The sequence below is a fragment of the Vicugna pacos genome, chromosome 9, assembly GCF_048564905.1.
Source record: "Vicugna pacos chromosome 9, VicPac4, whole genome shotgun sequence".
Lineage (NCBI taxonomy): Eukaryota > Metazoa > Chordata > Mammalia > Artiodactyla > Camelidae > Vicugna > Vicugna pacos.
Window position 1 is genome coordinate 77,640,897 of NC_132995.1, and position 13,116 is coordinate 77,654,012.

At 45.3% G+C, this 13,116-nt stretch overlaps 1 protein-coding gene across 2 annotated transcripts in view; it reads right to left on the reverse strand.

Moving 5' to 3' along the window:
- Positions 1 to 13,116, reverse strand: part of LOC102544274 (leucine rich repeat containing 8 VRAC subunit B) — a 47,763-nt gene that overhangs the window by 2,560 nt on the left and 32,087 nt on the right. For both annotated transcript variants that reach the window (XM_072968285.1, XM_072968286.1), the window contains exons 4-5: positions 9,824 to 9,948; positions 1,023 to 1,124 (exon numbers count right to left, since the gene is read on the reverse strand). In XM_072968285.1, the coding sequence (XP_072824386.1) occupies positions 1,061 to 1,124; positions 9,824 to 9,948 (189 nt within the window). In that variant the 3' untranslated portion in view covers positions 1,023 to 1,060. The remainder of the gene's footprint in view (positions 1 to 1,022; positions 1,125 to 9,823; positions 9,949 to 13,116) is intronic.

Below are 13,116 nucleotides of genomic sequence, written 5' to 3' on the forward strand. Positions count from 1 at the left end.
CAGGGCACCTTTACTTTAGTTTGGTGGGTCTAGCTCTTAACTTCCCCCCATCTGCCTCACCCCACTGCAGTTAGTCATAACTGCGTGTGAAGACAAGACAAGACAGAAGCAAGAGGATTATAAGAGACAAACAGAAAATCCTGGACTAGGACCCCCAAATACTATAAACACGACGGGAGGAAAGGATGGCAAAAAACACTGCTGGAGGAACATGTGAGAAGTATCTAGGGGTCTCAGGTGACATAAATGCATCCTTTAGGCTAACTGTGTCACAGCTATGTGCTGTATTTATGCTGAAAAGAGTTATGGCATGACTCATAGCATTACACGAGCCCAGTAAAGGGGCAACAGTCCTTCTGTGCCCAGCTGGTGAGACCATACCTGGCACCCAACATGCAGTCATAGGGTTAAAGACTAAGTGGGCAATAAGGTAATCAGGAGCGACTTGCCTACGAACCATTTCCTATAGAGGAACACAGGTACTTGACGGAGGAACACATGCACTTGAAGATATTCAGCTGAGATAAAAGATGACTAGGGGAACCTGAGAATTTATCTTTACATCTTGCAGTGCTACCTCTTGGATTAAAGAATAAGTGGAATTCTTCCAGAGGCAGAACGAGGTGGGCGCTCATTTTAGAAACGACATTTTGATTCAGTCTGTAGCAGAGCATCCGTAGAACTGACTCCTCCGAGGAATAGCTGAGGCCCTTCTCCCGACTGGGGCGGAGCTGAGTAAGATGACCATCCACCAAGGAGGCTGCAGAGGGATTTCTTGCAACGGATAAAGAGGGTGAACGGGACCATCTCCACGGGCTCTGGCAGCTCAAAGCTTAGGGCTTTCTGTATAATCTCAAAGGTCCTGAGAGTTAAATTCATGTAAGATCCACAGCTGAAATTATGGAAGAATGTAAACACAAATGGCTCTGACAACAAGGGTGACAAGACAGTGAATATTCATCCACCAAAGAACATAAGTCAACACTGGCCAAGATAAAAATACTTCAAATACTTATACTTACTATAGTGAGGAAAATGAATCGGAGACGTTGACTGTTCTTCAGTCAGGAGGCCTACACCTTTTGAAATTTCTTAGACACACCATCTCTGTGATTGTCTTCATTCTATGAGAAAGCATAGGTAACTTGAAATAGCTGTGGATGTTCAAACAAACAAAGCTGGAGACACTATCCTCAGAGACCCTCTCCATCGTAAAACTTCATATGGCAGATGGCTTTTTCATAGACCAGCTTACTTTTCGTGTTGGGGGACATTCTGGCAAAGGTGTATAGACAGGACCCTACCCACAAACAGATCACACACAGCCCCTGAACTCCCTTAATTTACAGAGAAGTTTCTACAGAAATTTAGACATTAATGTATTTCAAAATGCTGTGTCTACAACACTTAGATGAACACGTGGCTTTCTCAAGTAGATTATGTATGTCAAGTTCTCTCACTTGGTCCTCACACACAGTTGCATTTATCAGATGGCCTGTCAAACCATATAATTTTTGAACCTTACCATCCATCCATCCAAGTAAGACCCAATGCTCCTAAAACTTAGCCTAGTGACTCATCAGATAGTTACAAGTTAATAACTTTTTAAGACATAGTCCCAAAATATGGCTGAAATTCTCTGAAATTATATTATTAAATACAGCTACACCCTTTGTATTGGGCTTTTGTTTTTTACCTTGTAGGTGAATAAAAGCCATTCTTAGCATCTACTTAAACAATCATTTGCAGTAGTCTAAATTACACATATATTGACTAGTTTGAAATGTGAAAACATTCTAAAACATGAAAAATTTTTTTAGCTGGGTATGAAAAGTATATGTTTAGTCCCTATGTAATCTCTGAAAAATTGCTGGGAAGTTCTATAAATTTGGCTGAAGATACAATCCTTTTTTGGTTTATTAAGTACTTGAAATCCAGCTCAGAGTACTGACCCCAAATTGTATTTAAGGTATTTTTAGCAGTATTCTTGTAACTTTGTCATTTTCAAAGATCAAAAAGTTAGCTTGTCTGAAATGTACTTTGGATTTACCAATCCATGTGTAAAGCCTGCTTTATAATTACCATCCAGTATCAAATTATTTTGCAAGCCAGAAAGCACAGTTAGTGTGTGACAACCCAGCTATGTACTAGTTCATACTTGGCGCCACTGGAGTATGAGTTTCTTGTTCACAACTCATTTTTGAAAGGCTTACAACATATGATACATAACTGCATTTATGTGTAGTAAGCATGATAAAGACATTCACTGTGTGAAACATTTACATATTTCCCACTGCACTGCATCTGTAATGAGCCGGGGAGAATTTATTGCCTAATTCCAGCATGCTACCAGGCCATCATGATCACTTCCTGCACAATACAGTTTCCCTTAAATACTGCAAATACACTTTTCTGCTTTAAACATGGTATTTCTAGGAAAAGAGAGAGTCACAAGCCAACTACAGTAATATTTTAAAATAATCATAATGAGAAACTTCTGCAACTAACCTGTCAGAGAACCACAGCTGAGGACAGGCTCGCCATATCTATTCTAACCAAAAATTTTTCTAAAGAATGTTTCTTGTTCACCTTTTTAAGAATTATTTTTAAAAAAGAATTATAAACTTTTCTTCTAATCACCTAGTTCACATTCCCTTTGATGATTTCCTTGTCAACAAGAAAGCAAATAAAAATCTATTATTAATAATCTAATGTCTGTTTTTCTATTTTCAAAGCACTTTCACTACATTAGTTTCATGCCAACAACAAACCATTAAGATAAATATTATTCTTCACACATTTCATAAACATGGAAAATAAGGCAGGCCCAAAGGAGCTATCTTGTCCAAGGTGACAAGCCTGGCAAGAAATAGTTACAGCTAGAACTTAGGTCCTCCAGCTCAAATCTCCAGCCTTGTGCACACTAGACCACGCTGTCTCATTCAGTTAACTATGCCAGTCTGAGTTCTCTCAAAAACTAAAAAGAAAGCTGAATATTTAACTCTATTCCCTAATTACAATATACTGAATGTTTGCATCCCTATAAAATACATATTTTAAAATCCTAATCTCTAAAGTGATAGTATTAGGAGGTGGAGCTTTGGGAGGTGATTAGGTCCTGAGAGTGGAGCCCTTGTGAATGGGATGAGGGCCCTCACAGAAGAGACCCTGGACAGCGCGCCTGCCCCTTCCACCACGTGAGGACACAGCAAGAACGCGGCCATCTGGGAACTAGGAAGTGAGCCCTCATCAGACACGGAGTCCGCCAGCACCTCGATCCCAGGTCTCCCAGCCTCCAGAAACTGTGAGAGATAAATGTGTGCTGAAGGGATTAAGACATCAGCTTACCCCCACATCTGCATTATAACTGCTTCCATTTTAACCTTTTGAAAGACCAGGACACAAATAAACAGCTTTCTGCAGTGTCTCCAGTTACATAGTATATAATCTGCTTTCTCAGCTAAACTTTTTCTACTAAACATTTCCCACTGAACTACCTAAGACTTTATATAAATATGTTTGAATTTAATGATGTATGAAAAGTTTCAAGCATTTCTATGTATTAAATGTTAATTTTCTAACTGAAGTGTTTAACTGGAGAATTAGAACATAGCTCTCCTTTGTCATTACAAAATTTAATACCGTTTGTGTGTCTAGGGAATTTTTTCCAGACAAAATTTTTGCAAACAATGAGAATTCAATCCGAATCAGATCTCTATTTCTAATATACCAATGCACTAAATCAGTTCAAAGAAACAATGTTAAAAGTAAAGGATTTTATGGTCCTAATTCCATTCCTTTAACTTTTAAACCTCATCAAAAAATCATAAAAGCTTTCAAAGCACATGAATTCATTTGGCAATCTCCCCCCCACATAGTCTCTAAGACTGAACAACAACACTCAAGTTAGCCGGCCTTCACTTCCCACTAGTCCTTATTTTACTTTGAAAGCATTTCCAAAATAACCAGTGAAAAAATAAACAAATGATGATCAGATGGCATTTAGAGTCATTATATGCTGAGATCCGGATGCCACTTCAAAGGTCTCTGCCTCTGGCCCCAGGCAGGGATACAGCCAAACAATTCAAAATGGGGTTTCTCTATATCACCATTGAAAATTGATTTAAAAATCACCTTATATCCTTTCAAAATGCTTAGTCCTACTTCTCATCAAGATGTTTCTTGGGTTTAACATACACCTAACTGAAGTTTACACTCACCTCTGTGAGTTCTCTCGCTGGGAGACAATGTGTTATATCCAGGACTAATTTGCTCCTTTTCTTTGTATTAAATAACCCCCAAACCTTCATCAGAAATCTGAAGGCAATCATTTAGCATTTCTCCAGCACTTGAATGATCAATTAGCAAGACACTGATTTTGAGGTCTAGAAGAGAACTAGGATTCATCCAGTAAAGGGTTTCTCTAACATCAATGCTCGTGAATCACTGGAGAGCCTGTGCAGTCGAACACAACGAGCCCCTCTGGGCGTTTCTGACTCGTTAGAGCTGGAAGAGGCCCAAGAATGCGCATTTCCAACAAACCCTGAGTCGACATTGATGCTGCTGGCGCAGAGGTCACTTTTTGAGAATCGCAAATCTAAGACAGTGGTTCTCAATTCTGGCTTCACGTTAGAACCAGCTGGGGCACTTTTACAAGAAACTGAAACTCGGGTGCCGCTCCTACAGAGCACTTCAATTGGTCTAGGTGAGGCCAGACTTTTTTTCCCCCAACTTCCCCAGGAGAAGAGGCTCACAAGACAGACTGGCAACAGAGTATCTGGGGAAAGCGCCTACCTTTTAAGTCTTCCCAGAAGTTTCAGGTGTCTAGAGCACACACACCCCCTCCCCGCCACAGACCACGAAGCAACAGCTACCGCCAACCACACTTCAGAGACTCAGGCCTGTGAGGCAGTGGGACAGCAAGTTGCTGACTGCAGAGAGTTGCAGGATGGGTTTAAGGAGGAAGGATCAGAAATAGGGGGCCAGCTGAAAGGCTATTTCAGCCATGTCGGCCAGAGATGATATGGCGACACTTTGTAATATATTTGAAAAGAAAGCAGTAAATGAAATGATCACTGTAAATAAAAATTCAACACCATTAGCAACATCAAATATCCAAAGAGAGGGCCATGGAGAAGCAGGGTTGAAAAGGGCTCTGATTCAGATCCTAAGGTATTATGGTACCTTCCATAGTTTCTGGCACGTGGTGTACAATAAACACAGCTGAACACACAAAAAGCAGAAGGCAGAAGAAAGTACGTTCACGCCTTAGGCAGGGTGTATCTAAGGTGATTAAGCCTCTCCCTGGAGAGGCTAGAACTCAGAAGCATATAGATGGGAAGGATTTTGGCTAACTGGTCTGCATATTCCAAACCTTAGTGGCTTAAAAGTAGTTTTATTTCTTGTGATTCTGTGGGTGGTTCTTTCACCTCGTGGTGTTGGCTGGCACAAAGAAGGCCCAGATGTCCTCACTCGCCAGGCTGGTAGTTGGCTCTGACTGCTGGCTGGAACTTCACCTGAAACTCTTCTTGGCGGCTCGAGTGTCCTCACGTAGCCTGGGGTTGGGTTCTACAGTGGTGCACTCCGAGCAGAGAGGTGAAAACTGCAGGTTTTTTATGGCACAGCCCCCAAAGCTACACAGTGCCAGCTCTGCCACATTCTACCAGTCACAGGGTTCAAGGGGACAGGAAGCAAACGCCTCCTCCCCGCGGGAAGACGACGGGGGCGTGCGGCCATATTGGATACACCACAGTCTCTGCCCACAGATGACTTACCATTCTCCCACATGAAAGGCCTCACCCTCTCCGCAGCCCTCCAAGAGCTTCATCTCACCATGGCGTCAAGTTCAGCTTGAAGTCTAGGATCCTGTGCTCTCAGTCACGTCCAGGATGCTGCGGGACAACACTCTTCAGGTTCTGTCTAACAGGGCAGATCCAGGAGGCACTGCCTTAAAGCCTTTTGAAGTCTTAATGCAGGGTCCTGCACCCGTGCCCTGGCGTTCATTCGAACCTTAAGACCGAGTTTTACTGCATGAGCGCTCTGGATCTGTTCTTTCAACTTGAGGCCATTTCTTACTTTGGGTCCCTTTTGCTGGGTGGAGAAGCTAGGAACAAGAAACAGCTTCATCCATGACCCCAGAAAATTCTGGACTGGAAACGTATCTTCTAAAATCTACTTGAAATCTGAACCGTTTCTTCTTTAATTAACCTCTCTCTTACAATATTTTGGGCATAAGTGGTCTAAAAAAGTCAGCTGGTACTTCTAATATTCTGCTGGAAAATCTAACCAGAACCACAAATTCATTAGGTTCATTTTCCGTTCTCCACGTTACTGTGGGTGTCAATCTTGTCAATCTTCCCGTCAGTACACAACCAGGGAACCACTTCACACCCTCCAACAGCAACTTCCTCACTGCCCTTCCAGCCACCATTAACAGTCTTCTCACTTCCCCTCCAGGTTCACCACCGTCTGGTCCCAAAGCCAGTGCCACATGTTTTGTTACAGCAGAACCTCACTTCTAGGCACCAATTTTTGTTTTGGCTCTTTATTGCTATGTAACAACCATCCCCAAACTTGGCAGCTAAAATAACCATCCATCATTTCTCATGATTCTGTGGGATGATGAGGCAGTTCTTCTGTTTCACATGGTGTTGGCCGGAATGTTGGGATGGCTGGACGGTCCAAAATCACAGGGCTGCTGTTTCAGCTGGCTGCTGGCCTGAACTCAGCTTGAGCGAGTGGCCAAGCGCCGGCCGCCCTTCCACATCGCTGGTTAGGCTCTCTCACAGCCAGGTGGCTCAGCTCTAAGCGGGAGCAGCTGCAAGCACCGGAAGGCAGAGGCTACAAATCTCCTGAAGGTCCAGCCTTACGAACTACTCCACACCATTTCTGCCACACTTGATGGGTCAAAAAGGTAACAGGGCCAGGGCAGATGCACAGGAGGGGAAACAAGACTCTACCTGTTCATGGGAAAAATCACGAAGCATTTGCAGCCATCTTCAGCCCACCACTGGAGTCATGAGCATTTACGGAGCAGACGGTGCCATAGAAATGAATTCATTCTCTGAAAGAATTTAGTCAGTAAAGAACAGAATTTCTCTTCCCTGCATAACATATCAGATGAGGAAGGACAATCAGACAAGGATGATTTAGCAAAGGGGGACAGAGAAGCAGAGTCAGTAACGTAAAAAAAAAAAGCAGCAGTGCCCTGCTTGTGGGCACAGAAGCCAGAGTCGGGCTTCGCAGCCGAGACACAGAGGAAGCAGAGGAGGGCAGTGACCGGCACCGCCTTTCTGCAGCTTCTTGCCCAGAGCTGTGAATCAGTCCAATAACATGCGAAGTATGAGGAAAATCACCCTAACCAGCTGAAGCCCCAGGAGAAAGGCACTGGATGTGACAGGTGAGAGCATGTGAGCAACTCCAGAAACCCTAATTAAATCACTTGCTGAACTTTAAGGACTTTGGCTTCACGTCTCCTTGTTTCTGACGGTTATGAAATACATCGCGCATTTAATTTGGATGGTAATTGTGTTTTTAGGAAAAGACCTCTCAATTCTTTGATGCTTTTAGTAAGCTACCAAATTATCTATAATCCATTTAAAATGAAGAGAAGTTACAGCCACATTATTATAATATTAACACTAGAGCATAAGCCACCAGTGGCTACAGAATTCCTAGAATGTGTAAACAGAAGGCAACCTCAAACCCTTCTCCACCATCTTCGTTGTTTATAAAATTGTTTTCCTGACCCCTCCTGTCTCCTCAGAGTAAGCAAGCCGTAAAGGAGAGCCAAGCCCAGTCACTATGCATGGTCTCTGGTGACACACACATGCTCTCCTTTCGGATGACGAGCTGACGGCAGAGACCATCAGCCCACGCGCTTCTCCTAGTGCTTCCACAGGTGACCCACCTTCCACAGGAGCAGGACCCCATGGACGACTTAACCCAGGAAGAAACCGCAGAGTCTGGGTCTACCTCTCCGCAAATAAGAGAACTAAATACCAGAGGTGTTCGAGCAGCTCCTCTATAGACACAGGGTAGCAGAATGCGGGATTGTGGCCAACTTTCCTAATTTGAAAAGAACTGGGAGGTTGACAGCATTGCTTCTGGCCACCTACCCTAAGTAATGATAGGCCTCCTTAATAAAATAAAACAGGGTTTTGGAACATGAAGTGGCAAACATAGTCCAGAACATTTCTGTGCTATAATTGTTTTTAAACTATAAATCAAAATGAGATTTTTTTTTGAGCCCTGGGACACAGAAACCAGTGTATTCCAGAAATACTTAAAGGTATGATTAAGCCACCAATCTTAACCATTTCTCTAAAGTTAACATTTATAAGCATTCAATTACGGAAGTTAGCATTACAAATGCACACCAAGGCAATAGGAGGCCTGTCTCTGCCTTCATGGGATTTGCAATCTTACTGTGGAGAGAAGACATGCATGGTTGAGAGTGAGCCCCACCATCTATGCTGTCACTTCAGCGCCAAAATGAGCAGGATGATGGCCAAATCTTTACTGGGTTCTGCATTTGGTTCTACAGAAACAAAATGCCGAAGGAGAATGGGTGAAAACTTACCGAGAATGGCAAAGCAGTACTTGTCAATGAGAGGGCAGGATTTTAGTCTGTTCATGCAACAAATACTTAGAAAGCCTACCCTGTGCCAGACAGAGTTCTGTGTGTGAGGGTAACATAGATGTGCAAGACAGACTAGATCCCAGGGGCCTCACTGTGCAGTAAGGGAAGAGAGAAAATCAAATACACGCACACGATGGAATCAGAAACTTTATGAAGAATGCACAGCTACTGTAGACTGGGGAGTCAGGGAAAGCGTCTTTGAAAGGACTACCATTAGAATGGAGACCTAAATGGAGCCAATCATGTGATGGTCTGGGGGAAGATCATTCCAGGCAGAAAGAGCAAGAAGCTTAGGATGTGTGTAGATCAAAACGGAGGCCACTGGCTGGACTGTCAGAAGCCTGGGGAGAGCAGTACAGAGGGCCCGCAGCCGAGATGAAGCGTTTGGGTATCAACAGCAGTGGTGGAAAAGCCACGGAAGAGTCCTAAGCAGAGAAGTAGCTCATCTGTCATCAGCTTTTAGATTCATGGTCAGCTCAGCGGATCAGCAGGGAAATGCGGGGACACCCGGGAGGTCCGAGGTCCACACCTTCAACCATGAAAAGAAGGGTGTTCAAAACGCAGCAGGGGGCAGACCCACTGTCCTCATTCCTGCCTCACCTGGACTGTGCGTTCAGAGCTGGTGACGCGCTTTTAACACATGCGTTGTATTCTCAGCACTAGAGGGCCATGCTGCTTAATACCGTGTTCACATGAATCACCCACTGTGTCAAAGTCAAAAGCTCTGCCACAGAGCTAGTTTAGGATTAAACTTCCAGAATTACGAAAGATGAGTGAAGTCTGCAGGAGGTGACAGAGCGGAGGACCTGGTTATTTCTGTCCCACCTATTCTAGGAGAGCGTGGCCAACCTTCCCTTATGGAAACATGGCAACCGAGTCCATGCGTTAAAAATGCTACTTAAACAAAAGTCAGAAAAGTCTAGACATGGAGTCGTGGAGCGTAAGGCTCTCACAGACATTCATTAGATTCATTAGATCTCTAATGGTAAAAAAAATGACAAACCCCAAACATACACCCTTTTCTACATGCAAAACCAACAAAGGATAAGAAGATAACATTTTACCAGAATGCATTCAGATTTAATTTTCTGTTTAATTGGTTTAAAAACATCAAAAGGAGTTTACTCAAAACGTCTGTCTGAATAGTAATTTCTTTTTACATACCAAGCAGTCAGTACTTACCTGCCCCAAGCTACCAGTGTAATAGTAATTTTCTTTGCCGTGTGCTCACAGTTTAGAATATTAATCTTACCCTGTGAGTGCTGGCCAACCGGAAGCTCTGCAGTTAGTTTCTGCTTGAAAAATTCCTAAAGAGAAATCATAAACATATTGTTATATTTTATGCATCACAGAACTGCAAGACAATGCAGCCACCTACGTGGCTCTAAAATTTCAGACATGTATAATAACTTTATGCAACATACAAAAGATAACTTTTTTAAAAAGTGAGCGCTGTTAAAAGAGATCACTTTCTGACCTCTCACAAAAGGTGTCAGCTGAAGCCCAGGGAGAGAAACAGATCTCTGCCATAAGGCACACACCCAGTCCCATCCCCACGGGAGCTCACAAGGCAAGAAACACGAATTTTGAATTCGTAATGAAGAATGAGACAAGCATTATATCTGAGGCACCACTCATTTTATAAGCAGAAGACAGGAAAGCTCACTGAAAATGTCTGTGCTTCAAACAGGGGAGCACGGAGCCGCGGCGGCTTAATGTTTAGGATCACCTTCTCCTTCCAGTTTGCTGTTGCTCTGCTTTTTGCTGGCCCGCTGCTGTCACACAATCGCGCCATTATAAAATTCAACAGCAGGACACTGAGGCCTCTTGTCGCCTCATTTCTCAAACGCTTTCTTCACAATGTTGTGGTTTCTCTGTATATCATTTTTGATGGAAGCATAGTAGTTCACACGTGGATAGGTCACAGTTTACAAAATCACTTCCCTTCTGAATCTTAGATTTTCTCTTTTTACTACTAATTAAGCTGTAAACATCTCTAATTATGTTCACATGACTTCCTTTGCACGGACCTCCAAAAGTAAGGGTGATGGGTCAAAGAGCATTAACACCGTAAGGCGTCTGACATATAACATAAGTTATCTCCCAAGGAGATTACACCAATTTTCCTTCCTACAAACAGCACGAGCAGCACCCTCACCACATGTGGGAACCATCGTCAGAAATAAGTCTGCTCATCCCACACACGAAAACGGTCTCGCTGTTGCCTTACCGTGCATTTCTTTGACTGAACTGGGCTGAATGCCTCCCGACATGTCTGAGCAATGAGTTTCATTCCTCTTTCCTGTTTCACATTTACCTAAACTGGAGGAATATTTTGCTGGGAAGACTAAATGTAGAACTTAATGAAATCTCGCTCAGAACGACAACCTGTCATCTCAGAGTGAAGCCATGGCCATCAAGCGAAAAAAGCAAAATCTAGCTCCATTTCTTTACCCGGGGTAAAATCAAATCACTCAAACTAATTTTAGAAACCATAGCAGAAGTTATCGTCTTTCTTCCTCCCCAGCAGCAAACAAAAACACAAGTGGGAAGGAAGAAACCAACACGAAAGCACTAAATGGCAACGCTCCTCAGAACAGGGACAAATGCTCCCTGGCAGGCAGGGTCAGGGCAGGGGCTGGACCGCGACCGAGGCAGAAGGGCCGCTGAGGCGGCCCCCGTGGGCTCCCCAGCCCAGTGCTCGTGGAGGCCGTAAAGCCGGCATTATCTTCCCCTGAAAAATGTTTTCTCCCCCCAGAGGCAGGACAGAAGAGACATGAATTTTCACTCCAAAAAATAAATTCCCAGATCATCTAAAAAAAATGTATTCCTGAAGATCTGGCAATGACAAGCATACGCTGAGAACTCCCTTTCTCAAATGAGAGCTCCTTTCAGAAGGTTCCCAGTGGGGGGCAAGAAGGGCTACTCCCAAGTGACTGCGGACTAAGGAACAACAAGGGGCGGTCAGCTTCCTGACGGAAAAACAAAAGGCCCCAAGGCGCGTGCTCCTACCTCCCTACCGTCAGGGGGGCCAGAGGGGACGCACAAAACACACTGCCTGGAGGAAAGCGAAGAACTGCCGCACAGTTCTGGAGTCTGGGGATGGGCGAGTCTGTCTTTCAGCGATAGTTAAGCAGACTCCTTTTAGGGTTTGGCAAGGAGGCAAGAATCTCTGCAGGGCCACTCGACCCATTTTGCAGGTCAGATGCGGCAAGAACCACTGCGACAGCACACTCACGCGACCTGCCTCGTGCAAGCCCCCAGGCTGAAGGCGCCAGGTCGTGTAAAATTCAAGTGTCCTGTGTCCACCAGTTTGAAAGGTTCAGACCGTGAGTACCAGGTGCACTTAAGACAAGGACGCCTGACTTCACCAGCAGCCCCACCCTACGCCCGCCGCAGGCCACACTCACTGCTCCTCCACCTGCGCCCCAGAGCCCGCCACTAGCGGCTCCCTCTCACTCTTTTAAGAGACGCAATAAGCGACTGCCTGCAGACCTTCGAGGACGGGGGCAGAACCTCACTTGCCTGCATCCTCGGGACCTACCCCGGAGTCTCTTTCCAGGGCCAGGTCAAGGGCAGCCGCCCTGTGCCAGTTCATCAACGGGCGCCGCAGCATCTCGGGAAAACTGCTGACCTGCACAAACGTAGTGCCCACCCGACCTCCCGTCGGGGCCTGTGCAGAGCGTGGCTGGAAGGGACGGCTGGGAGTCTGCTAGGGGACTTCTAGCCGGCTGAGATCCTGGGAGCTGGCGGAGGGGGGGCCGCAAGGGGCTCTCTGGCTCCCTCTTCCCTCTCATACAGCTCCTGGCTCCTCTTAGAAATGCGGAACAGGTGTTTAAAGAACAGCGGCCTGAAGTGGCATCAGATCCTTAGCCTGCCCAGGACACAGGCTGACAACCCGCCTCGGCTGCCCCCAGTCTCAGGCCTGCCCTCCTGCACCGGAAGTACTGAGTAAGGAATTACTTCTGAGCCAATGATACCAGCTCAGGTTTCCCCAACCAGCCAGGAACCAAGGGCACGGAGGAGCGGGGCTGGCGCCCTGAGGGACCTGGGGGCACATTCGGCGGGTCGGGAAGGGCGATGAGCAAAGCAGTGGGGCCAGAGCCTCAGGCAGCCGTTCCACCAGCTCATGACAGGCACAGAGGTTCAGAAGCAGAGGCTGAGCCTCCCCCTTCAGAAAGAAAGGAGAAAAATTCGTATTTGCCAACTCACTCACCAAACACGACATCTCACAAATCTGAATGGAGAACTGCTGTCGCATTCAGCAGGACTGGCTGCGTCAAAATGGCAGCGAGTCACTCTGAGTCAGTGACGGATCACTGGACAAACGCCACGCATCCCTAAACGAGCTTGAGGTCTCACCACATTACGATTTCACGATTCTTCTTCCGTACAAACTAGCAGCATAGTGCAACAGGAATAATGCTGGGACCAGTGGAAGTATCGAGCTTCCGCCCCACAAGGATAGCGTGCAC